The 26,324-nt window shown below is 43.3% G+C and overlaps 1 protein-coding gene across 3 annotated transcripts in view; it reads left to right on the top strand.

The window, feature by feature from the left end:
• Positions 1–26,324, top strand: part of CDH13 (cadherin 13) — a 1,400,946-nt gene that overhangs the window by 468,901 nt on the left and 905,721 nt on the right. The window contains exon 4 of one of the 3 annotated variants that reach the window (XM_078063201.1): positions 5,695–5,699. The exons of the other annotated variants lie outside the window; for them this stretch is intronic. Coding sequence (XP_077919327.1) covers positions 5,695–5,699 — 5 coding nt within the window. The remainder of the gene's footprint in view (positions 1–5,694; positions 5,700–26,324) is intronic. 3 annotated transcript variants of the gene reach the window in all.

Raw genomic sequence — 26,324 nt, 5'->3', positions numbered from 1 at the left:
CAGGGTCTCCAATGGGATTGATGCCCCCAGTGGTAGTTAGACTGAGAGTGCATTCCAGGCTCCTTCCTCACCCCTGTGTTACTTCTCACCTCCATTATCACTGCTTCCTGCAATCACCTTCTAAATACATCACTCAGGCTAGACAACTACATCTGAAGGTTTGCTGCCTGAGACAAGGAAAAACTGTAAAGACTGTTTGTAAACAATAAGAAAAATAGCCTTTGCTCCTCCCAGATCCCAGCTGTTAGATTTTGCCTTCTGCCTCCCCTTCCCTCTGCCCCTGCACAGAGGGGCTGGGAACCCATTTACAGCAGGGTGTACTTTCTTCTATGGGAAGCCAGGTGGAGAGAGCCCTGTTAGTGCTACCCCAACTCAAAATGTAATCCTATTCAGTACCAGTGGTTTCAGAAATTCCTGAGGCATCCCATGTTATAGATGCCTCTGCATTCCGCTTCACTTTTATGTGTTTCCAATTTCTATTTTCAAGACATTTCATTTTTCTCCTTTCTCTTTCATCCCAGCCCCTCCTTCACAACAGCACCAAATAAATAACCCATCACACTACCACAGCTGTAAAAAAGCCTTTGAAAAAGACGGGCAGCATGGCCTAAATGTTCCTAAACTCCAAAACTGCAAGTCACAGACAAGTAAATGGGTGGAGATGGGGGCGGAGTGGGAGCTCTCAGCCCCCTGGAAGCAGCCTTCAGGCCACAGCGCCTCTAGCATGATTTGAACATGTAGATGGGGCATCTGTCTTGCTCAAGTTTGAATTATAGATGTTACTGAATGAAATAGTAGGCTGTGTCCATCGAGACTGTTCCGGCTCTTTTGTCTGTTAATTTTCATGTAGCATTGTTCAATTTTATCTAAGCATTAGTTCAACATTTTGGGTAGATGCCTCATTCATTCATTCATTCATTCATTCCACACTGATAGTGACTACAATGGCTAAGGCCCATTCTTCATTCCCAAAGATCTCAAAATTGAACTTAGGGAGGCAGAAAAGAAAATCAGTAACCAAAGGGCCTTACAGCTGGTGCTGTCCCAGGGTAGGGGCTGAGTGGAATTGTTTAGTAGCAAGCAATGCAGAGCCAGTTACTTGGATTCCTCATCCTGGCCTGGTGGATCCAGCAAGGTAGTTACGCCAGAGAAGGAGGCAGAGCTCAGCTTGCAAGACCTAAGGCTATGGATCAGATGCCCTAGTTCTTTAGCTTTTGCTTTTTACTAAGTTGACTGAGCCTCAGTTTCCTGATCTGTTAAATGGTTAGAATAATATCTATATCATTGATTGTGCAAAATAAATGGAATTGTGCCTGATATGTGCTTAGCACTGTTTATAACATATAATAGCAACTTAATAAATGTTTATTAATTTTAGCAATTAAATCAAGCATAGGATATTGGGAGATGCCAAGTATGGACTGGGAAGGCAGATAAAGATTTGCTGGATGAGGTGATGCTCTGGTGGATCATGAGGAAAGTGAATGACAGTGCATTGCTGGCCAGACAGATAAATAAATGGTTTCTTCTTTCTATTCTCATGGGCACCAGTGAGACCCACCCTATACCTGTGTCAAAACCTGAAATTTATCAAAAATAAAGCAGGGGATAGTAACAATCTTGCTGGCCACAAAGGCAGTAGGATCCAGGCAAATAGGTTTCTTCCAGGCCATTATTTCATGATGGGTTGTCAGGTACGTATCAGCACCAGGGAGGGCAACTATACTTCTGGGGGTCCCACTGAGCAAGTGAGATGTCCAGTGTGTTTTTATTTTAGATTTGATTTTCTCCTTCCTTCTCTCCAGCAAGGGGATGTTCAGAGATGTAACAATTAGAATTCAGTATGCTAATTAGCAGAGCCATACAATCGCCTCTATGGTACGTGTGGGAAGCAACGTGGGTTCCCGGAAATTAGCTCAGCTTCCCGCTGTCCCCACCTGAACATTTCCTCAACTACTTTGTGATCGTGAAAAGTCAGGCTCATTTCAGCAGTGGGAATTTCACTGGGCTGGTGATCCCAAAACTCATTCAAATAATTAATACATTTTTCTCTCCCTTAATTTTTTTTTTTTTTTTTTTTTTGGTGGGGACATATTTCATGACATATGTCTGCTTCTTCCTAGGAAACATGTCATCTAAACTTCGTCTTCAAGTTTTCAGATTTTAAGGACTTAAAAAAATTAATCATAGTCTAAGAGGATTAAGAGGCTCTGTTTATGTCAGCCTTACATAATTCTGGAGAGAAGATCTACTTGATTGTGCTTTTTATTTTGTTTATGATTCTGCAAGGTATCATCCTTTCTCTGCCATGTGAATTCAGACTGCATTAGGAAGGGGTGGATGCTTTTCAACAGATTTTGGTCATCTGGTGTATTATTTAATGGATTGAATGGTGTTTTCCTTTGTTGGCTACAGCTTTAAATACAGATCTGGTATCAAGTTCATACTCATATTATCTTCCCTGTCCCCTTTCCTCTCTCTCTTCTCCTCCTTTCTTCTTTCTCTCTCTCCCTCCTTTCATCCACATTTATCCAACCCTATTTTGTACCAGGCACCATTTGAGGCACTGGAGATACACTGGTAAACAAGGCAGATGTAATTCCTGGTAGCATGATGGGGAAGACAGGTGATGAACAACTAGTTAACAAGATAAGATCAATTCCTCCTAAGTGTTGTGAATAAACAGAGAGATGTGATATGGAGTAACTTGGAGGCAACAGTGTAGTCATGGAAGGGTAAGAAGGAGCCAGCCAGTAAGTCCTGGAGCAGAAAGTAACTTGTGAGTGCCCAGTAGTTAGCAAGGAGGAGGAGAGAGAGGAGATGGAGCATAATGTGGGGGTCAGATCATACAGTGTGGTGGTCAGGATTTACAACTGGAGATAATCTTTGATCTTCAGTGAATTAGGTACATGAGCTAACCACATTTTCCAAGTCAAATCTTCTTGTTTTTTGGCTATTTAATTTCAACCTCCTTTCCAAAGTTAGAAAATTTGTATTTGGTTCAATGTTTAGTGAGTCTTCTTTTATTGAAAGGAAAAGATACTTAACTCAGAGAGTGTTGCAGTAACCTCAGACTGGAGGACTAAAATGTGCCCTATCTGCTGTTCAGCAGGAAAATAGCTTTGGTCACAGCCATTTGCTTTGCTTCCTAAAGCATAAACTCAGAGGTGCAATAATTTAGTCAAGTAGTTGATTTAGTTGTATCCAGTTTAACTAACACCAATTCCATGCTTGTTTTTTTTTTTTTTTTCCTATTAACTGAACAAAAGCAATCTCTAATGAGGTGTGCATACAGGGCCAGCTGACTTACTTTGTTGTAGGAAGTAGATAGGCATGGACATGATATTCAACATATTTAATTAATGGTACAGTAGAGGCAGGGGCCAGTCATAGTGGACAGCGGTGTATGAGGGCAGGGAGTAAGATGCAGTCTCCAAACACAGAGGAATGACAGGAGCACATTTGTTCCCTCCCAAAGCCCTGAAAGTTTTGACTCTTTTCCAGCATCAACTCTAAAGTCCAAAATCTCATCTGAATATCGTCCAAATCAGTTATGGGTGAGGCTGAAGGTATGATTCATCTTGAGGCAAATTCCTCTCCAGCTGTGAACCTATGAATTCAAATTATATCATCTAAAATACAATGATGGAACCGGCATAGGATAGAGATTTCCATTTCAAAAGGGAGAAATAGGAAAGAAGGAAAGAGTGATTAGTCTCTAGCAAGACCAAAACCCAACAGCGCAAATTCCTTTAGACCTTAGGTCTTGAGATAATCCTCTTTGATTAGATGCTCTGCCCTTCAGGACCTCTGGGGTAGAGGTCCCGCCTTCCAGATACACTGGGGCAGGGTCTTGTCTGCAAGGCTCTGGGTGGCCCCACCCCAATATGTCTGGAAGGCTAGGGTGGTTGTCTTGCTTGAGAAAGAGGAGGGAGAACTAATGGGAGAAAAATCAGAGGGAGACAGATTTCAGGTCAACAAAGAAAGGCATAACAAATGGATCTGCCCAAGAAAGGAATGGGCTTGAGAGAAATAGAAGTTCTTGTCCACCAGAAGGGCTCCAGATAAGGCTGTGAGGCTGGATAACCTATAAAGGGCTGTCCCAAAGTCAGCACTGTCTTCTGAGTTGGGAGACATATGGGTTAGGATAGACTGAGAAAGACTGCCCTTAGAAAAAAGTATATATGGATATAAATATATTAAAAAAAATATGTTTATATATTTTACATTTATATACATAATGTTTATATATTAATAAAAATATATAAATGCCTATACATATATGAATAAATACCTTTCAAAATTAAACAATCCATTCTAAGTGTGCATGAAAGAACAATTTGATTTGGTGTCTCTTATAAATTGTCATCTGCTTTTTTCTTAGTCTAACATTAAAAAACAAAATAAAACAAAGTGGGGGTGCATAAATAAGGTTGAGGAAGAAGCTAGTCGTCTAACCTCTTCCCATCTAGTATCAGTGTTAGGCCATGTCGCAGCTGAAGGTCTGGGTGAGTCGCCTGTAGTGCACTGTATGTAAACACCCCTGGCATTTTCCACTTCCCGTTCCACGTCTTTTAACAGGAATCGAAGTGAAAGAGCGGTGTGTCAGTGATTGCAATGTGAAGGTTCTAATTATGATCATCAAGGACACATAGTTTATAAGATCTTTCAGGCTTTATCACAGACTTCATTTTGTCTTGCTGTTTGGACAGCCCCTGCCCTCTTTTCCCATAAGGATAGAATCTTAGGACCCCAAATGATCTTGGATGTCCCTAATCCTATAGTTTTTAAACCATGTTTTATAGAGGTCTAGTATTGAGAGAGGGACTTGGGCCCTAACATGGGGAAAGCACAAGAGGAACAGAGTGAAGAAAATAGCTGGGACTCTAGCCCTGAGAGCAAACTTCAACCGGGGTAGTTTTGCTTTTATGTATTTTAGACATTAGGGTTCAAGAGGAAATTCCATTTGATAAAAAAGTGGACGGCTCTAAAAGAAGGGTTTAGAATTCCAATATAAACAAACCTACCTTCTCATTGTACAGACAAGGAAACTGAAGCTCAGAGACATAGAAGGGGTTCTCCCCAGGTCAGCCACCTTGTCCATGGGAAAGATGGATTCAGATCCCGCACTACAGTCTGTGGGCATGGCTCCTCCCACCATTTGTTGTTGGTGAAACATAGGAAATTACTCTCAAGCTTGGGCACACAGAAAATCCCCATGGTGACAGTGATGATCAGTAATGCTTATGAGTTCTACTATGCGGCCAGTGCCTCAGAGACATTATCTTATCTAATCCTCACAGGAGGGCTCTGAGGTAGGAGTTTTTATTAGTCCTGTTTCACATTTGGGGAAATGAGGTTCAAAGAAATTAATCACTTGCTGGACGTCACCCTGCTTCTAGGCAGTAGATGTTGAATTTGAACCCAGAGGCCTCAGCATTAACCACTTGGCTCTCTTGCCTCCTACACGCCTTCTCATGGAGGACAGACACTATCAGGTTAGTTCATCTAATCTTACCATATTTTTTTTACCAGCATAACACTGTCCAGCAACCTTTTCTCTATGGAACATTCCACTTCTGTAATGTATGCCATCATGTAGCATGACCTTGATGGAAATGATAACCCTTTCTGTAGCAGAATGGTCAGTCTTCATTAATTTGTACTCATTAGTTGAAGGCTGGTATAATTTAGAGAAAGTCTAAATTATGGAATACATTTTATTTTATTGCTTTTAAACACACACCTTAACAAAAAATTATATAAGAATGTTCCCTTCTGGGATTCACTTCAGTGGTTGTTATTAGCATTGATACTACTTATATGTAAATGAATGGAAAGCTTAATATGAGCACCTTGCTTGTTCTTCTCCATTCTAACTAATCCTGCCCAATAACCTATGAAAACAGCCTTATATCTCTTGCCAGGCCTACTGTGATGGCCTCCAGGCTCATTGCCCTGATCCCCACCCATCATGTCCTTCCCATGTAACTTTGTTAATGGCTACTGATAAAATTCAGCATCAACACACACCATGTACCCTGATCCACACCCAAACCTGCATCAGTGTTTAATTCCTCTACACCTTTTCCCAACCTGCCTTTAAAGCCCCAGCTAGGGGCGCCTGGGTGGCTCAGTCATTAAGCGTCTGCCTTCGGCTCAGGTCATGATCCCAGTGTCCTGGGATGGAGCCCCGCATCGGGCTCCCTGCTCAGCTGGAAGCCTGCTTCTCTCTCTCCCTCTCCCACTCCCCCTGCTTGTGTTCCCTCTCTCACTGTGTCTCTCTATGTCAAAAAAATAAATAAAATCTTTAAAAAAAAAAAAAAAAGCCCCAGCTAAATGACTGACTCCCTAGTCTCAGATTCTTGGCTGTTTCTGCAGCCTTGCCTGGGGTTACCCCAGGAAGCACTCCCCATTCCAAGTCTACTCACCCTCCAGGAAGTCTTCCTGGGTTCCAGCTCTCAACTATCATCAGTATGTCTCATGAACTCCCCAGGGCTTTGCTCCTCCTTGGGGCCTACTCTCACATCTCAGCTTCATGCAGATCAAGTGTTCACATATTTCTTCTGCTATACTCTGAGCTTCATGAGGTCAGCCATCTTTATAGTACTGGGTACTTAGTAAATGCTTACTGTGTGTGAGTAGATTGTGGGGAGAGGTGTGTGTGTGTGTGTGTGTGTGTGTGTGTGTGTGTGTCTGTGTAAGGAGGCAAAGGATGCTTGGCAAGAAAAGAGTGTCAGGGGAGAGAATAACAACTCTAAGGGACTTTCCCTCAATTTTAGGATCTTGCACCACCCACATTAGAATTCCTTGGGGTGCTGAATAAACACTCAGATTCTCCAACCTGGCCAAGGCCTATCAAAGCAGGGCTTTTAGGTGTGAGGGCCAAGGGTCTGCATTTTTAACATGCTCTCCACATGATCTATACATTAATGTCTAAGAATCACTGCCCTCTGAACTAGGATTCACATCAAGCCTGATCTGAAGAATCTCCATGAGTCCCCATGACACAAGGAGAAGAAGCTTGTGAGTCCTTGAGATCCTGGGGCACATGTCCTCTTGAGATACTTTTCTTGCCTTCTCCAAGAAGGGGTGGGTTGCCCCTCCTCTCTACCAACACTTGGTGGAATGTTTCTGGAAGGCAGAATAGCAGAGGAATTCAGAGTGCACTAGTAATCACTATGGACTAGTGATTGCTGTATCTCCTAAATGTGAAATTCTATGATCTGTTCTAGGTTTCCATCAAAAAACCAACAGAAGCAAAACCATAATTTTAAAAACAGGTTAAGTATTAGAAAGCATAGGTTCAAATCTCACCAAGGCCCTTACTGATTTGGTGACCTGTGGGCAAATTAGTTAACTTCTTTAAAACTTCTGTATCTGCAAAAGGGGGGGAAACAGTAGTTTCTCTTTCATAGGGTTATTTCAAGAATGAAGTGAGACTATATTTGAAGTGCTAAGTGGAGGGCCATGGGGCAGAATAAGTACCTACCAAATGTTCCTGGGATAATTATGATTAGTGTTGTTAGTATTCAAATCATATTTTAATTTTTTTTACATTTTTGAACCATTTCTTCACCTCTGTGTCCAGGCTTAGAACCCGGGGCTCAGAAGGACCCAGCGGTTCTCAGTGATGAGTTAATGTCTTGTTGAATGAAAAGAACCACAGAGTGGTCAGGAGGTAGAACCGGTGGGCAGACTTACCTAGCGTGCAAGGGATGACTCCTGAGCAAGGAAATACCTCTCTAGCCTCTGGCCACCCTCAGCTAGTCATCCTGAGGGGACATTCTGTCCAGCATCTTCTTGTCTGGATGACAGAACCCCTGAATGTGCCCCCCAGCACATGACCCTAGTTGGGGAATTAAGAAGGGATGAGTCCTGGAGTCTGCCATCATGCAAGGAGTCCTGGCAAGCCCTCTGCGTGTGACAACGGACAAAGAAAAACTGCCTTCATCACCTGTTTAGCTGGAAATGATTTTTAGTGGGTGGTGTCTGGGCTCATTAAAACAGACTTGGCATATCCATAACTTGTATTACCCAGCAACAACGAACCCCTCAGAAATCTGAGTAGGCAACTAATGATTTTAAAACTACTAGTAACCCCCCTCAGTACCCACTCTCCCTGCCAAATGGTTGAGATTCCAGGCCAGCTGGGTGTCTGCTTATTTACATAATTAATCTGGTATGAAGTCTTTATATGCCCCTCCTCAGCCCTCCCTTTTCCAGGATAAATAACCCCCAGTTCCTCCATCCATAAGCCCCAATTTTACAACCTTTTAATCATTTTTGTGACTCCCTCCTGGATCTTCTTTGGGCCCTATTTAAGCCTTATCTAAATTTAACAGACATGCTACACAGGCAATTAGGGGAGATGAATCCATTAGAACCTGGAACTGTCTTAGCCCCCGTTTGGATCTGACTCTCTCTCTTTCTGTGTAAGGGTCACATGGAGGAGTCTCATCACCTTTCCCCTGACAAATGGGCTCGGGATGGGCTGTCACTTTCGATTTCTTATAAGATATTCTTCCAAGGTCTGGAAAAACCAGTTCCCATAAAGGCAGGAATGAAAGGACATGCCTGAACCTAAGAGGAAAGTCTTTCCCAAGTGGGTTTCATGCATGTGATTTCAGTGTCTGGAGATGGCAGAGGTCTACTGTTGGCTGGAGAGAGAGGTGATCAAAAACTTTGAGCCCCAGGCTCCTGGGGTCCTGGAAGAGATCAGGAACTCTCTCAGAGCTTTTGCAGTCCCCCACTGTGCATCCTGTGATCTTGAATCTGACCGTCCCTGGAAGGCCATTGCCTTATATGACTTTAGGCTGAGCCAAAGAACTGAGCTGCTGGCAGGGTGGGGAGAAGCTAACTCTTGTGTTTTCAACACCAAGTAGCAGCCAACACATGGCTTAACTCCTCCAAACAGCCCATAAAAGGAATCCGGTAAAATTATGATGGAGCTAAGGAAGAGAGGGCATTTCTGAGGTTCTTGGATCGGGATTTCCTAGACAGGAATATTTTGAGAGCAGAAGAGAAAAAGGAGATGGGCTGGCTGAGATAATTATGATTAGTGTTGTCATTTTGCAAAGACAAAACCCCGTCATTACCACTTTGTGCTGCACGTCAATGTCCTCTCGTGGTTCTAATCTCTCGTGTGCTGCGGTTTCCCCCTTCCTCAGCATGGCTGGTACTTTCTGGGGACTCATTTGACAGGGTGCCAGCAGCGGGATATTATATATTTGAGCAAGGATTGGCAAATATAGACATTCCTGTTTTGCTACCCTGTCAACAATTTCAAGGTGAAATCCCCACCCATCCTGCAGTCCAGCTGCTAATTTGGTGAGGGAGATTATTGTTCTGTGCAAAAATCAAATAAAATCCTTTGGGGCTTTTCTTAGGCAGCATCCCACGTAGCTCTGGTCTGGAGATCGATAAAGCAGAACCTACTCTTCATTACACGTTAATAACGTGCAAGCAGAAACCAGAGGCGGGAGCAAGGCCTGCCTCTGCTGTAAGCAGTGCAGGTGGGTGATGATGTTGGCTGGCTGCTCATCTGCAGCCACAGGTGACTCTGAGCCTGTGGTCTCAGGATTAGAGTGTCTTTTGCGATGTGAAGAGCTTCTTGCGTGGTACTTGTGACATCTTTAGAAAAGCCATAACCTGGCTCCAAGTGCTTCATAATGCTCACTAACAGGGCACTAACAGAGTGAGTTAATGACAATTAATAACAGTTATACTTTAGAAATACACATAGCAAGGGTTCTAAGTTCCCAGTGCTGCCTGAGCCAGACCTTTGGGTGACTTTGGATTTTAGATAGCAGAAAGGGTTTGAAGCTTTGTATTAGGATCTTAGGGCTGCTAGACTAAAGGATCACAAACTAGGTGGTTTAAAATAACAGAAATTTATACTCTCACCGTTCTGGAGATAACAAAGTCTGAAATCAGGGTATCAGCAAGGCCTCATTCCCTCTGAAGGCTCCTGGGAAGAATCTGATCCATGCCTCTCTCCCAGCTCCTGGCATTGCCGCACGTCCTTGGCATTCCTCGACTTATCGACATCACTGCAACCTCTGCCTCCAACATTACACGGAGTTTTCCTCTTTGTGTCTCTGTGTCTCCTCTCTTCTTATTGGGACACTAGTCCTATTGGATTAGCTCGTCCCCCCCGCCCCCAGAATGACTTCATCTTAACTTGATTACATCTGCAAAGACCTATTTCCAAATAAGGTCACATTCATAGGTACTGGGGTTTAAGACTTCAACACATCTTTTTGGGGAACATAATTCAACCCTTAACAGATGTGGATACAGATGTTATTGGTTCAGCCCCAGGTATGAAGACTTGAGCGAAGCCGGAAGCATCAGGGAACAGGGACGCTGCTTTTATGGGTGTATTCATTTCCTCTGGCTGCTGTAACAAATTACCACAAACTCAGTGGCTTAAAACAACGTATGTTTTTACTCTTACAGTTCTGGAGGCCAAAATCGGCTTCAGGGGGCTACAGTCAAGGTGTTGGTGGGTTCTAGAGGAGGGTACATTTCTTGCCTCTTTCAGCTTCTGGCGGCTGTCAGCATTCCTTGATTTGTAGCCACATCATTTGCTGTCTGTCTCTGGTCACATGGCGTCTCTTCTTCTGTGTCAAATCTCCCTTGGCCTCCTTCTTATAAGGATATTGGTAATTGCATTTAGTGCCCACTCAGATAATTCAGGATAATCTCCTCATCTCAAAAGCATTACTTTAATCGTACCTACAAAATTGTTGCCACAGAAGTTAACATTTACAGGTTCCAGGGATGATATCTTTGGGGGCTGTTATTCAGTCCAGTACAATAGGGACTCACCAATTAGTGCAGCAGACAGCCAGGCATCAGATAATCCTCCCAAATGCATGTGTAATCACAACTCAAGATGAGTTCCCTGAAAGAAAAAAGCAGGGTGTTATGGACATCATCAAATGAGACCTGACTTAGTGTATGTGCCCAGGGAAGTTGTTTCAGTTGGATTCCTGCAGAAGCAGGACTCTGCAACAAGGATTTGTGTGCAAGCTGTTTATTTGGGAGGTGATCCCAGGAAACACTGGTGGAGGAATGGGGACATGAGACAGGGAAGAGAAGGCAGACAACAAAGAGACTGTTATCAAGCCAGCTGGTTACCCCTGTGGGCAACTGCAACTGATTCTACTGGAGACTCTGGGAGACAGTGTGAGCATATGTCACAGTTACCCTACCAGTGACTGAGGTGGCTGGGGTATTTGTCACCAACTCCCCATTTGCCATTGGTGGAGGGCAGCTCCTGCAGGTGTCTCCAGTAAGCAGCCTCTGTAGGGTAGAGGTGAGTGCTGAGGGGATTCATCACTGGCAGCTCTGTTCTGGAAGGCTTCCTTGCGCATGTCACCTCGGAACTGTAGCTGAAGTATCAGTAGGAGGTAACTAGCAATGGGGAGGAGAAGAAGGAGGAGGTATTAAGGGAAGAAAGAGAAAGCGCCAAAGCCCTCAGGTGGGCAGGGCATGGTCTAGTCACTGGTGTGAAAGGAATTCTGGTGGGACAGTGTTTCACCCAGACCTGAGAGTCAGCAGGTATGTCCTGGTATGGCCACATTGGGTGGATATGGCCAGTTTCTATTTGGATTGGTTGGTGCCCATGTTGTAACGGTTTTTAAATATTTTGAATACCCTCCATGCTGAGGTCAATGTCTCTTTCACTGGGTGGCCATGAAGAGTAAATCAGATATTACAAGGGAAAGCTGTCTGCAATTTGTGAAGTCCAATGTGAAGGTTGTTGTTTTGCTGCTGGGGATGTTTCATGTTGAAATCTGATAAGATGGAAAGATTCCAGCCCTGGCTCCTGGTCTCAGGGGTCCCCATGAGCAGGGTACTCTTAAGTTGCTGCAATTAGCTGGCAATATAATTTTGGCCTGAGGCTTTCTGGGACAGATGGTGTGGAGAGACCCTGTTACTGAACTCCTTGAGCTTGGGAATTAAAAGTCCACATTTTTCTTAGAGTCAGACAGTCCTGGGTTCAAGATTAAGCTTCAACACCAACTTCTGAGTGCTCTTGGGTAGGCCCCCTGAGCCTCTCTAAGCCTCAGTCCCCCATCTGCAGCTCACAGGTTACCAGAGGAGTGAAAGCCATGATGGACACAGAGCAGGGTCCAGTGGTTCCTCTGTTTTTAAGCATTTGATTAAACACAAGCCTTACTGTATTTATTGTGAGGGCTTTTGTTCACACTGGCCAGCTTTTGGTGAACTGTTGTTTGAGTCAGTTGCAGTGAATGGCAAACACTACGAGTCACTGATTTGCCTTAAACAATGGTTCTTAAAGCCAATGCCTGGACCCGACTTTTGTAATCAGGCTTCTGAGTCAGCTCTTATACTTATAACAGGTGGGATGTTGGCCAAGTGAAGCTCTTTGCCCCTCAGTGATAAATAAGAGTCCCACTTCTCAGGGCTGAGGTGGGAACTCAGTAGGTTAATGTAGGCAAAACCATTATTTCAATGCTAGAGTGTCGCAGCACCTCAACAAATATGAGCTAATATGATTCCTGGCTTGACTTCTTCACAACTCGGTCTCTTATGCCAGAAACAAGGTCTGCCATGTAGTAGGTGCTCAATAAGTATTCATTAAATGAGTGAATTAATGAATTAATGAAGTTTCCTGGAGGTACGATTAAGAACCTGCATTTTTGAGCTCTTTCCTTATGATTATGGGATATAGCCATGATTAAGAACTATTGGCACAAAATATTCATTTTATAGATGATAAAGTTGTAGCCAGGGATGCTAAGTAATTCACTGCAAGAGCACTTGGTTAATTTACTCAACAAATAGTCATTCCCTCCCTTTGTTTAACAATCATTCACTAGGTACTTACAATGTTGCTGGTGGTACTTAAACCCCAGGTTCTTCCAAAAATATTAAGGGATTTCTCCAACCCTTGATAAACTCATGGTGTGGTGGAGGATTCACATATATAAACGAATGAATGCATTACTGTGTGCCACGGTATGATATTTGCACACATGATGTGCTGAAGGAATATAGATAAAGGAACATTGATTCTGCCATGGGGCCGATGAACACCACCTGGGAAAATTATATTTAGGATGATTGGGGAATGGGGTGTTAGGGGATTCTTAGGCAGCTAAGAGGGAGGGATAGAAGGCATAGGATAAGCATAGGCACATATAAGGCCATGGAACTGGTGAATCCTGTGAGGCTAGAGCAGAGGCCCAGAGCTTCTGAGATTGCTCTTATAGGTTGGAAGAAAGGCACTCCAGCTGGAAGTAACAGGGTCAAAGGTCAGGATGACTTTATAGATTAATAAGTTTGAAGAATTAAAAATCAAACCATGTGCACGTAGGGGAGAGTGGCAAAAAATGCAGCCTGATGGGTAGACTAGATCGTCTTTGTAGGCCAAGAAAAAGAGTTCAAATTTTACTCTAAGGAAGCCCTTGGTGATTTTAAACAGGTGACATTCAGTGAGTTAAATTTGAGGGTCACTCTTGTTACTGTGATGGAGCAGAGAGGACAAGTTGCAGGGGGAGAGGCATCAGGAGGCTGTGAATGTAGCCCAGGTGGGAAATGGCAGTTGGGCTAGACTAAGCCAATGGTACTGGAGATGGAAAGAAATCCATTATTCATGATGTGCTTTCATAAAATAGTAGTGCAGTGAGGGTGTGCCAAGTGCTTGAGTTCTGTACCCCTATCCTCCTCCACTTCTCCATTTTCAGACACACCAGACTGTGACTGGGCCCATCATGAGGCAGGGACACGGACTCAAGGAAGGCTTCCTGGTTTGAATCGAAACCCAACAGAGCATATATAGAATAAAAATATTCTAAATGTTATTTCAGTTTGATTCAACAAGCATTTTGAAACTTATTTTTGTCAGGACCCTCTCAATTTTAAGGGATTAATGCCCAACTCAAAATGGAGAATGCATAGTCTACTTAACTGAAAAAGTCCAGGGAGTTGAGCTCTGGGAACAACTGAATACCAGGGTTTGAATACCGTCGAACAGAATTAGTTTCTCTCCATCTCTTGGCTCTGTTTCCCTTGCTGACTTCACTCTTAGGCAGGATCTCCCCATAATGTACCAAGTGGCTGCTGGTAGGCCCAGATCTGTAGCCTCACAGTTTCACAACCCAGCAGAAAGATACCTGTTGTTCCCTGACTGTCTTTGCAGAGGGCTGCCCATGATTCTCCCAGCTTGTGTCCTGTGAACATCCCCAATCCATGCACAATGCCAGATGGACTCCTGAGATTGACCAAGCCAGGGCCACATTTCCAGCTCTGGAGCTGGATACAGAGTCACCCTTCATTTCATAGACTAACTGTGGAGAGTGAGGTGGTTTCCCAAAGACCAGCTGGGCACTGCTGCGTGAAGCTGAGAGATGGTGGGTAGACCAGAAGGACAGATGTCTCCTGCCAGCACCTGCCATCATGTGCAGGGCTCTGCTGGGCAATCTTGCTAGGGAGTCAAAGATGAATAATTCAGTTCCTGCCCTCCAGATGCTTGCAGGGTACCAGGGATGCAGATGCATACATAAGCCTCTTTAATATGAGCCTGCCTGTGATGAGTGCCCTGATTTGATGGCATATCCGGTGCCATAAAGCTCCGACTGCTTATTCAATTGGCACCTGCAGCTTGGTACATGTTTCCTCACATTTTTATTTTAAAAGTCAATAAATCGTTTCTGGTGCCTTGACTGGAAATTAAATCGGGGTGTTTTTCTTCCCCTGATTATGGGGTTGATGTCCAGCAGTAGCACTGGGTTGACTCCCAGCAGTAGCACTGGGTCACTCTGACCCAACATCTGGAAGTTGTGGTTGCAGCTGCCAGTGCAGGTATGATGATCGAACAGGTGGACCTGGGGGACAGTATGGGGAAGCAGGGGCTCCACATGAGCAGTTACCCACAGGGAGCAGTCAGAGACCTGAGTTCAAGCCAGACACTGACTGCAATAAATCTCCTTAGACATGTATATGGAAGCAGACATTCTGCTTCTCCCTGCTACTGTGTATCCTCCACTCTGCTTCTTATAGGCATTTACTTTTCCACTCAACACATATTTAGTGAACCGTGTGGTGGAGACTGGCTAGTTATTCACCAGATAATTTCCCTCTTTCCCCAGGGCACACAACTAGGTTACATTTTACTATCCCTTCGGCTGGGTTTTGGCCAGGGGAGTGCAGGTGGATGTAAGGGTAAGCCTTCATTCTGTGAAACCTCCCGTATAGTCCTCCATGCACATTTGCTCTGCGGTCCTGTCTGCTAGCCAGAGGCCCAGGATCCAGTGGGGGACAGTAGAGCCACAAGATGGGAAGAAGCTTACATGACTGCAGGGAGCCATCAAATCCCTTCCTCCCATTCCGCAGATAAAATTATCTCCACAGATTGTATCCGAGGTGACAGCTAAATCTTCAAAGTGTTCACATGTTGAAATCGTGGGGCTTTTGTTGTTGTTGTTGTTGTTGTTGTTGTTATTGTTATCGTTGCTGTGTTTTTGCTTTAGAAGCTAGCCTACCTTGACTGATCAAAGAGTTACAAGAAACTGTGCTATGTGTTAGGGACTCAGTGTTAAGCAAAGTAGGTATAGCTCTAACCTTGATAGGGTTTTTAGTCTTACCTGTTATTTTATCTCTTCTCACCTGCTCGGTGCCTTCTTGTCAACATTAAGAAATAATGCTGGGAATAAGAACTCAGAGATAACTGATGAATGTGCAGCAGAATCAACTGCTGGGTTGAGTTTTGGAAATGAACATCTTGCCTATGTGTGGATCACAACCTAATCCTGTAGTCCTTCAATTGTGCAGATTAAAGGTCTTCTTTATTACATTAAAAAAAAAAAAACAACTTGTTCTTCTCTCTCATTTTCTGTTTCTGAAACAGTCCTTTTTTTTTTAAGATTTATTTATTTACTTTAGAGAGAGAGAGAGAACATGTGAGTGGGGGGAGGGGCAAAGGGAGAGGGAGAGAAGCAGACTCCCCACCAAGCGCAGAGCCTGATGCCAGGCTCGATCTCAGGACCCCAAGATCATGACCCAAGTTGAAATCAAGAGTGGGATGCTTAACTGACTGTGCTACCCAGGCGCCCCTCTAAACCAGCCCTTCTAATCAGCTAGAATTGCATCCATCCAATCCTCTATTAATTCATGCATCCATCCTTCTATCCCTTCATCTATTCTTTCTACCTAGTTTTATTAATAATAGTTGTCTTTTGTCGAATGCTCATTTGCCAGGTGTTGCATTGAGATATTGACACGGCAATCCTACATTATGGTAGGTGCCATAGTTATCACTTAATAAACGATGGAACTGAGGCCCTGAGACATAACTTGGGTAAAGCTATAGCACTTGTATGTGAGGAGGGAAGGTATGAACGTGTGTCTTTGGTAGAGCCTAGATTCTTAATCACTGTGCTGTCCTTAATTCCACTATTGATCAGGGTGCTGCTCTGGTGTGGTGTCTGATGGAGGAGGGTTCACACAGAATAGTTGACCTGCTGGAGTTGACACAGTGTGCATGTGTGTGTGTATGTGTGCACACGTTATTGTGTGAATATGGGGCAGTTGGAGGAGACTGCCACGTAAATTGGTAATATAGTCAGAAAGGTGCTATGAAACACAGCTAAGAAATCAAGGAGCCCTGCAAGAGATGGGAAGGCAGCCTGATGATCCAAGGTGAGGAGAAACCCTGGGGGCTCTAGTGCACAAAGGCAGAAAAGGAGAAGCGGGGATTAAAAGTGTGCATTCCAGAGTCAGACCGATTGTACACCCTCAGCCTCCTAGCCGGGGGGATCTAAGGATAGGTCACCTCATCTCCATGACTCAGTTTCCCCATCTTACAACTGGGATAATATAGGTCATACCTAAAGCATGGTTTTAAGGATTAAATAAGATGGCATTGTAAGGACTCATCGAGATAATGCACTTTGAACAGGACCTGGCACATAGTAAATTCTCCATAAATAATAGCTTCTTTGATGATGATAATGATGATGATGATTGTGATGATGATGATATGGGATTGGAAGCAACAGAGTTGCTCTTCCCATTTCCTTCTTCACAAACAGTGCACATATGTCCCAATCCTCATTTTCAGTATTGATTTCCAAACTCTGATTTGTCCCAGCTCTACCACCAACCAGCTTTGTGACCCCAGGCATAACATATCACCTGTCTTGGCCTTTTTTTTTTTTTTTTAATCTATAGGGAGTGTGGAGTAGTGTGCTCTGGAGCTGGAGTTCCATGCTGGCTCCTTTCCTTATCAGCTGTGTGCCCTTGGGCAAGTAATTCAACTCCTCAGAGCCTCAGTTTGTTCATATGCAAAATGGAAATGAAAATAGTAACCCTCTCATTGGGGCATTTTAGGGAATGATAAAATAAATGATCCACACAGGCTACTGGCCTAGTTCCTGGCACATGGTATTCACTCAATGAATGCTAGCTATTCTCACTAAAATTAAGAGGTCCCTTCTACTCTACTCGGCGGGTTTTTCTCATGTGTTTTACCTCTGTTTTTTACTTTGGATCATTGTACTCAGTGCCCCAGGCAGTGCATTCCTGATTTGTAAACCAATTTTGACACAATCTCCATTCCAGTTGGCTCTCTGAGAAATGTTCTTCTTTAATGAATATGATAGTGGGGCTCACTCATTACCAGGTTATTTTAGGCAAGAGTGATTTTTAACTCGTTACCCAGATAATTATTGCAGTTCTCTAGCTGCCGTTCTGTGCACAGACTTAATAAGCTCTGAGGATATGTAGCAGGGCTTTTCTTGGCTGAGATAAGAGAATTATTGAAGCTCTCAGGTGAAAGTGTGAAACCTTAGCTAAGCAGGGAGTGGCTGCGCCCGCCAAGCGGCCTCTGATATGAGGGGCTCAGCTCCTTTGGGAACCAATGCAAGATTTCATTCATCATGGGACCCTTCCAGTGTGCTTGAAGATGTCAATTTTTCTTATGGGAAAGATGTCCATAAATGCGTGGGGAAATGCACTGAGCGCATATGGAGGTACATAGTGAATTACACGCAAATGGAAACCAGGACCGACCTAATTTACCCTTGGGTCCCCCAGCACCTTGGGGTCAAGTAGACTGGTTGCCTGTATTCTGTAGTGGTTTGGAGCAGGGATTGACAGACTTCTTCTGTAAAATATTTTTTGTAAATCTTTTCACCTTTGTGGGCCATAAGGTTTCTCTTTCAGCTCCTCAATTCTGCTGATAGAGCATGAAGGCAGCAGAGGTAACCTGTCAGGTTTGCAAATTGTTGGAGGTTACACTTGTAAGATGTGCATTTATCCTCTCCCATACCATGGTTCTTTCTTCCCTAATGTACCAAATTAGAAGATTGGCCGATTTTCGTTTTCCTTAAAAAGTAAAATTTCAGCTTAAATCACAAATGTCTATGATGCACTTAGCAGCTACAACAGCTTCTAACTGGCAGCCGTTCCTCCTTATTCCCTCTCTCCCCGAGAGTAATCAGGTCTATTGTGATTTAGAGATGCATTAGCTCCACTTAGAGTTAAGGATCAACTTTGACTTCTGGGAAGGTTACCCAAAATTTAAATGGTAAGAATCCATCCCAGTTAGAGCATGGTATGTTCATTCCTCTCCCTCCTTGCTCATACACTTCATGAAAGGATAAGTGATCTGAGAACGTGTCCACGTAGATTCTGGAGGGGCTTAAATTACTGGGACAAAAATCATGCATGACTGGTGGCTGGCAAGTTCTGCACGTTCGTACGCAGTCAGCTTCCAAAGTTCTTCCTCTTGGAAGAAAGATGGCGCCAGCCTACAGGAATCCGCTCACCATGTGAGGGTCTTCTGATGGACCCCAGATCCACTCCACCTGTCTTTGCCATCATGTCCCCAGCATCTGAACAGACCCATCATTCTGTGTCATGAAACCCCTCACACATGTTTTGGAGACAGCCCTGTCTCTCTCTCCAGGTTCAAATTCCCCTGGCTGAGAGACAATTTGGAATCCTCCCCACAAATCCCAGCTTCACCCCTCATTAATCCTTGGAGCAAGTTGCTTATTGTTTACCATCTCTTTCCTCTGTAAAATTGGGAGGTAATATTAATACCTTACCTCACAGCCTTGTTGTGAGAATGAACATTTGTAAAATGCATAGAATGGAGCTTGACACATAGAAATCACTTCAGAAGTGTTCGCTGGGATTAAAAACCCTACATAATAGGAGCTGGCAGAGATCAAGCTACTTGCCAGCTATACACCTTCAGTGGCATCCCATTTCTTAGAGGATATACCCTAATCTCTTGAAACTGGTTTACAAAGCCTTGCTTAGTTCACCCACTTGGCCTTATTCCACCTATCCATCTCGGCTCCCCAGCTACACAGTACGTCCTTCATCTGGTGTAGAGAGCACTGATGTGCTGGGGCCGGCTCAGACCGGCCCCGAGAGCTAATCGTTTGATTTTCAGGAATTTGGCAAGTAGGCTGTTAAATGCAGCTATAATTAAAAATTAAATTACAGAAGCTTGTAATGACGCAAGTTATAGTAAAAAACAAGGACACTTACCATTTGCTAATTATTTACTACATTTTAGTGTTACGTTTTGGGGCTGTTCAGGTCTGTTTTGTGAGGAGGGGAGCCCTGTGTGATGGTGTGCTGCTATTCCATGACTCTTCCCGGCTCTTCATTCAGTGATGTCACCACGGTGGCTGGAAATCAGCCACGATGGGAGTATTTACACAGCAGGAATCAGCAAACACTACAAATCGGGGCTTGATTTATTGTTTTGTTGAGGATCTAGAATAGCTGTCAATAAAGGGCTGTAAAGGGCTGGATAATAAGGATCTTGGGCTTTGTGGGCGATAAACCCTCTGTTGCACTTACTCAAGTCTGCAGCTGTAGAGCAAAAACAGCCGTTGAAGAAATGTCAATGAATGAGCAAGGCTGTGCTTCAGCTAACCTTTATTCACCAAGACGGGCAACAGGCTCATCATTTGCTAAAAAGTGTCAACAATGCCAATTAAATTTAATAATATGTTGTGTCTGGTAGCTTCCACATTATGCATAGCCCCTGAAGCCTGAAGACCTGTTCTTCCAGCATTTGAAAACTATTCTAGGATTCAGCACAGAAGCTGCTCACATCATTGACAGGTGCTCTTCTGACTTAAGTCTTTTTTATTCCTTCACTTTCAGCTTCCTTGTTAACTTAAACGAAAACATCAGCCAACACTGAGATGGGAACCACACTCGTTCATCAATTCTGATCATAGGTAGCTATAGATATGAGTTTGGCAAAAATCCACAAAAGCGTTCCGTGAGAATCAATTGGCTATGTGTGGAATTTACAATAAAGAATATTGTATATTTTGTTACTGTTTTTAAATTGTGTTACCTATCTTAGATGTCAGTAACATGTATAATAAACTTGATTTAGATACGCACATAATTGGTTTTTGTGGAGAGCCTGTTAACTTTTACCAGCATACCACAGCTTGAAGAGGGCAGGCTCTTTCTAGCCTCCAGGCCTTTGTTAGGTCCTTCCACTGGAAATAGCTCTGGTTCTTCTTCACTTGGCCTATCTTAACTCCTACTCAGCCTTTGGTTTACTGCTTAAATGTGACTTCTTCAAAAAAGACTTCCTGATTCCCCCAAGACCAAGTGAATTCACCCCCTTATGCACATTTTTCCTTGCAATACTTACCTTATTTATAGGTAAATGCTGAATTTTGTGGTGGCTTATCATCTTCTTTCACCAAAAGAATGCAAGTGTCCCCAGACAAGGATGGCCCATTTCCTTTTTTTTTTTTTTTTTTAAGACTTTATTTATTTATTTGACAGAGAGAGACACCGTGAGAGAGGGAACACAAGCCGGGGGAGTAGGAGGGAGAAGCAGGCTTCCTGCTGAGCAGGGAGCCTGATGTGGGGCTCGATCCCAGGACCCTGAGATCATGACCTGAGCCGAAGGCAGACACTTAACAACTGAGCCACCCAGGCGCCCCAAGGATGGCCCATTTCTTTACCATGGTGTCTTCGGAGCCTAACACAGTTTCTTGAAAATTGTAGGTACACAATATATCTGTAGCTGAACTGAGAAAGAATAAAGGGGCTCTGTATTTAAGAGTTTCAGCATCAACTCCATCCCACCCAAGTTAAGTACAAATTTAGCAAGTTAAGTAATAAATAGCTTTCACTCTACTATAACATATTTGAAACCCAGTTTTGAGGCCCTAGTCATTGTTAAAATCGATGCCTGCTTTCTGAAGATATAGTAATTATTTCTCATATTATTATTGACTATCTCTTTAAATACCAGCCAGGACAAATCTATTTCTGAAGCTGTTATAAATGATTTGAAGCAGGAAGATGAATGGAATGGAATGAGGGTTGTTTAAAAGAAATTTCTCCTTCACCTTGGTCAAGAAATGAGCAGTCATTGGCTACCTAACCATCCCAGATGAAAGCTAGGAACATTTTCCAACCCATTTACTAGTGACTACAATCATCTAAGTGCTGATTTCCAAAGGCTTGTTATAATTCTGACTGACAGCACATATTTTCAGATATACTGGGAGTCTGTTTACTTGTTTTGGATTTCTGGTTTCATGGTGTCAGGTGTCTAAGGATGGTGTCAGATGTCTAAGGATGAGCTAAGGGTCTCAGATCCTATTATGGAGGAAGAGTCTTTTTGGGAGCTTGGATGTACCACCCATGTGGAATTTAAATTTAAGTTCAGAGCCCCAGAGAAAGGAATGGTGGTGAAACTCTCCTAAGCAGCATTATCTCCATTTTTCTTTCTGCTTTCCCTGTGCAAAGCAAATGTCAGCATGTAACCAAGTGTATTCCATACATATATTCTGTGGTGCATGGGCAATTGTTTCTATTAATTGTGACAAAGTCTTCAAGAGTGGGGCAGAGAAGTTTACGTCTCAGCCATTGGGAGGACACGTGAAGAATCATTCCACTGGTCTTCCCCAATGTATCACTGTTTATATGAAGGCCAAACGTGTAAATTTATCAGACCATTAGTGGGCACAGAGTGAGCACTAACAAGTTGCCATTATAATTCTTTTGTTTTTCTTATTAGAATCTCTTTTAGCTATACGTAAAGAAAGCCACGTATATGTGAGTTTGATTAAAGGCACATGAGGACCCGATTTGTAAACATGATCCTGTTATCCTGGCAGGATATTGACCAAGGGCAAGAGCTAGTGATCTGATTATAGCCCCCATGTACTGAGGGATTTCTGGATGACAGAAATGAGTGTTTTTGGTTGTCATGATCATATGATATGTTCAACGATATGACTTGAAAGGGAGGCTTACAGGCGAGGAAACAGAGGCTTAGTGAGGTTATATATATGTACAAGGTCACAAAGCTAGTAGGTAACTGACCTGGGGTTTAAAACTCAGGGGATCTCTCTAAAAGGCTTGTACTTTTAATGACCTCACTCAACTGTGATATAAAAGGTAAAAGAAATCTCTTAAAATTTGAGGAGAACAGAAACACACACACACACACACACAAAACAAAAACTGGAGGAAATATTGAATTACCCGAATGTTCATTCACTTTTCGTTCATTCATCAAATGTTTACTTAGCAGTAATCTTGTGCTAGTTGGTGTTAAGGACCTCAAAGCAGAATAAATCCTGGCCTTGACTGAACTTACCTCTTAATGGGGAAGATGGAGGATAAACAAAGCAATAAATAAAATACAGTATGTCAGATACAATGAGTGCTGTGGAGAAAATAAGACAGGAAAGAGACAGATATTACTGGGGTTTGGAATTTCAAGAGTGGTCAAGGAAGGAAACATTTGAGTCAAGACCTTACAGAGGTAAGGGAGCCAGCCATGTGACAGTCTAGGGCAGAGGTCAGTAACCAGTCTACAGGCCAAATCCTGCCCACCACCTGTTTTTATAAATAAGGCTTATTGGAACAAAAATGGGCCCATTAGTTTATGTATGGCCTGTGGCTGTTTTCATGCTAAAATGGTGGAGTTGAGGTGTTGAAACAGATTTTGTGGCCTGCAAAGCCTGAAGTATTTACTATTTGGCCCTTTATAAAACTTGTCTACCTCTGATCTAGGGGAAGAGTTTTCTAGGCAGAGGGAACAAATAGCAAATGTGAAAGTCTCATGATGGGAGTGTCCCCCATATGTTTGAGAAGGTGGGTGTGGCTAAGAGCAGAGTGAGCAAGGGGGTGAGTTGGAGGAAATGAAGCTAGAAAGTGGGAGGCAGATCTTGTGGGGCCTCGTGGGTCATTGTAAGGCCTCTGAAGACAGTGCGAAGAGAGGGAGGGAGAGTACTGATTATACTTAGAGTTACCAGGATGACTCAGGCTGTTGGTGATACATGGGCTCTCACAGGCTGGGGAAGCAACTCTGAGATGGAGTTGAGCATGCAGGATGTTTCTGACCCCTCAGGATCAACTGCTGTGGAAAGGAGGGGTGAGAAACAGGAGTGGGCGGAAGGAGAAGTCCAGCTATGATGTAGCTAATGACAGCCTTAGCCACTCATGTAAGAGCTTCAGAATTGTCCCTTTTTGAGCCTGAGTTGGTCAGGCCTTTATACTTTAGTATCGATCAATCATTGAACATAAATTGTTCAATGGGGATGACAGTGACAATGAAGGAGCATGATCTAGGCAATCCCTGAAGGGCTGACAGCTGAGGACTGTTTGCTAACTGCACTCCCAGAAGCTGGGGCAATGGGACCTCTTTTTAAAGTTGGATCTCGGTGACACATTGTAGTGTCCACTGCATAGAGGATATGGGGACAAAGAGATAAAACAAGACTAATGAGTAGGCTACGCAGTAATTTGAGAGATGAGGGTAGCTTGAGCCAGGTGAAGAGTAGACAAATTCTGAATATTTTCTAAAGTTAGTGCCTTCATATGTTCTTCATGCCTTAAGATCATCTCAGAGGAGCAAAGGTAGGGGGAGTAAGCAAAAGGGAAAGGCTCAAGAATATAGTCCAAGTCATGAAGTCTTCAAATTTAGTAATTATTGTCTATGGATGGTCTTTGGTTCAGTTTAACCTGGGATCATCTTTTTCCATGGTGTGTAGTCAAAATGTAATATAATCACCAATGGTCCAATGATCTCCATGGGATAGAACTTGTCACAGGAGACAGGGCAAGTAAGTCCTTGTCATATGGCCAGGTCTGTCCCAGCAGTGACTTCACTATTCATAGACTGGCCAACAAGAATATTGTGTTACTAAACTTGACATGAAACAATACAGTTATTTATGCATCTTCATGGCATAGAGTATTGCCTTGGATTTGAGATTCTGCTAGAGCTATACAAGTGGGCAAATCAACAAATTGTATTCCATAATGTATCTCCGATCTGACAAAATACTGTGTGCAATAGGAGGAGTAAGCTCGTAGATTTTAGCACATATATTGCAGTGTGATATGGTTTGACACGGTGTCTATGAACCATGTGGGGTGAAATGGAAGGTTTAAATGGATTCCAATTTCATTATCCCACTGTGATCTGAGGAAAGCCGAGACTGAAATGTTGCCACCCAATAAAGCACTTTATCAAATTCCCTCTGTTCTGCCAAAGAAAACTATCTGCTGGGTGGACTGTTTAGCAAGTTGCATTTTTAACGCAGGTGTCCAGGCAGCCAATGGAGTCTAGCAGGCTTTGCTTACAGTGTGCGTGGCTTGGCTATTTACACAAGATTGACAATATGAGAAAAACCAGATTCTACACTCTGTAGACTGAATGAGAGGCTACTCTGCTCATCTGAATGCAGCTGAGCTTGTAAGGCTAGCCCTGGAAAGCTTGCAGAAGTAAAATGAGAACCAATGGGAGTTATTTATGAGAAACCTAAAGTGCACAGGAAATTAATTCCCTTGAGTTTCCAAGCCACTCAGTGAGCCCCACTGTGCCTTTGCTCTCTCTGTTTCTTCTTTGCTTAGGGGCTGATAAAAATCCATTTGTTGACTTTTTTTCTCTCTCTCTTTAGACTGAAAGATAGATGGAGGAGCACCTAGGGTGTATTGGGCACACAGAGGGGGTGACTAACTCAAACTTAGAGGTTGAAGAGAGCTTCCTGAAAGAAGCAAAACTCTAAGTTTAGACCCAAAAGGCAAAGGGGAGTTAACCAAAGACAAGGAAGAATGTCTTAAAGGTTGTGACTTTGTCACTCACTAATTCCATAAATGTTTGCTGAGGGTCTATCATGCATCAAATTCTATGCTAGCCTCCATGGAGACACTGGTGAACAAGTAACAATTCTTGCTCCAGGGAGATAATGGTTTAAATAAACAGAACATTGCCATACACCGTGCCAAGCGTAGAAGTCCACGTCTTGCTCTGCATCATATTCCAGTGCCTGGAAGTGGTAGGAACCCATTAAATATTTGTTGAATTAAAGTTCATCGTGTCGGGCACCTGGGTGCCTCAGTTGGTTAAGCTTCCAACTTTTAATTTTAGCTCAGGTCATGATCTCAGGGCCGTGAGATCAAGCCCCACGTCTGGCTCCATGCTCAGTGGGGAGTCTGCTTAAGATTCTCTCTCTGTGCCCTTTCCCTTGCTCACACTCTCTCAAATAAATAAATCTTTAAAAAAACCCTAAAGTTCATTGTGTCATAATATTTTTTTCTCTCTCCACTAGTTCATTGCCTTCTGTTCAAGTCTTCTTTACTTAATCCTTTGCTAATATTATTATTTTTCTCCAATAAGTTTTTGGAAAAATTAGGGTACGTGGTCACTATCTCCATCTTTCTGACACACTTGCCCCTTCAAGCAATTTGATGTGATATTTACCCATATCACTTTAGGAGAAGGGCTCTCTTGATAGTCATCCAGACCTCCATGATGCCTGGTCCAATGGCCTCTTTCAAGATTTATGTATTTGAGAGAGAGAGAGAGAGAGAGAGAGAGAGAAAGAGTGTGCAGTGGGGGAGGGGCAGAGGGAGAGCAGATTCCCCCTGAACACAGAGCCCAATGCGGGGCTTGATCTCAAGACCCTGAGATCATGACCTAAGCCAAAATCAAGTCAGACGCGTAACCTACTGAACCACCCAGGTGCCCCCGGTGGCCTCTGTCAGGCTCTTTCTCCTCCACCCTTTTATTGTGTTGTCATCAGTTGGTTCCTCTTCCCTTGCTTCTCAGGTGCAGCATAGTATTGGTTCTTCTTCCTCCTCTGAGAATATTCCTTCTCTGCCTTCCTTGGTTCTTTTCCTTCTTCCCAACACTACAGTGATTTTTTTTTTTTTTAATTCTACTCTAACTTTCTATCCCTTCTCTGTTAGCATTGGTTTCAAGTTTCCTATCATAGTTTCATTTAGGAGATAATGCCTAAATCTCTATATTCATCCCTGAATACTAGAACAGT

Source organism: Halichoerus grypus, chromosome 15, assembly GCF_964656455.1.
Source record: "Halichoerus grypus chromosome 15, mHalGry1.hap1.1, whole genome shotgun sequence".
NCBI classification, from domain to species: Eukaryota; Metazoa; Chordata; class Mammalia; order Carnivora; family Phocidae; genus Halichoerus; species Halichoerus grypus.
This window is presented reverse-complemented; position numbering and strand designations above follow the sequence as displayed.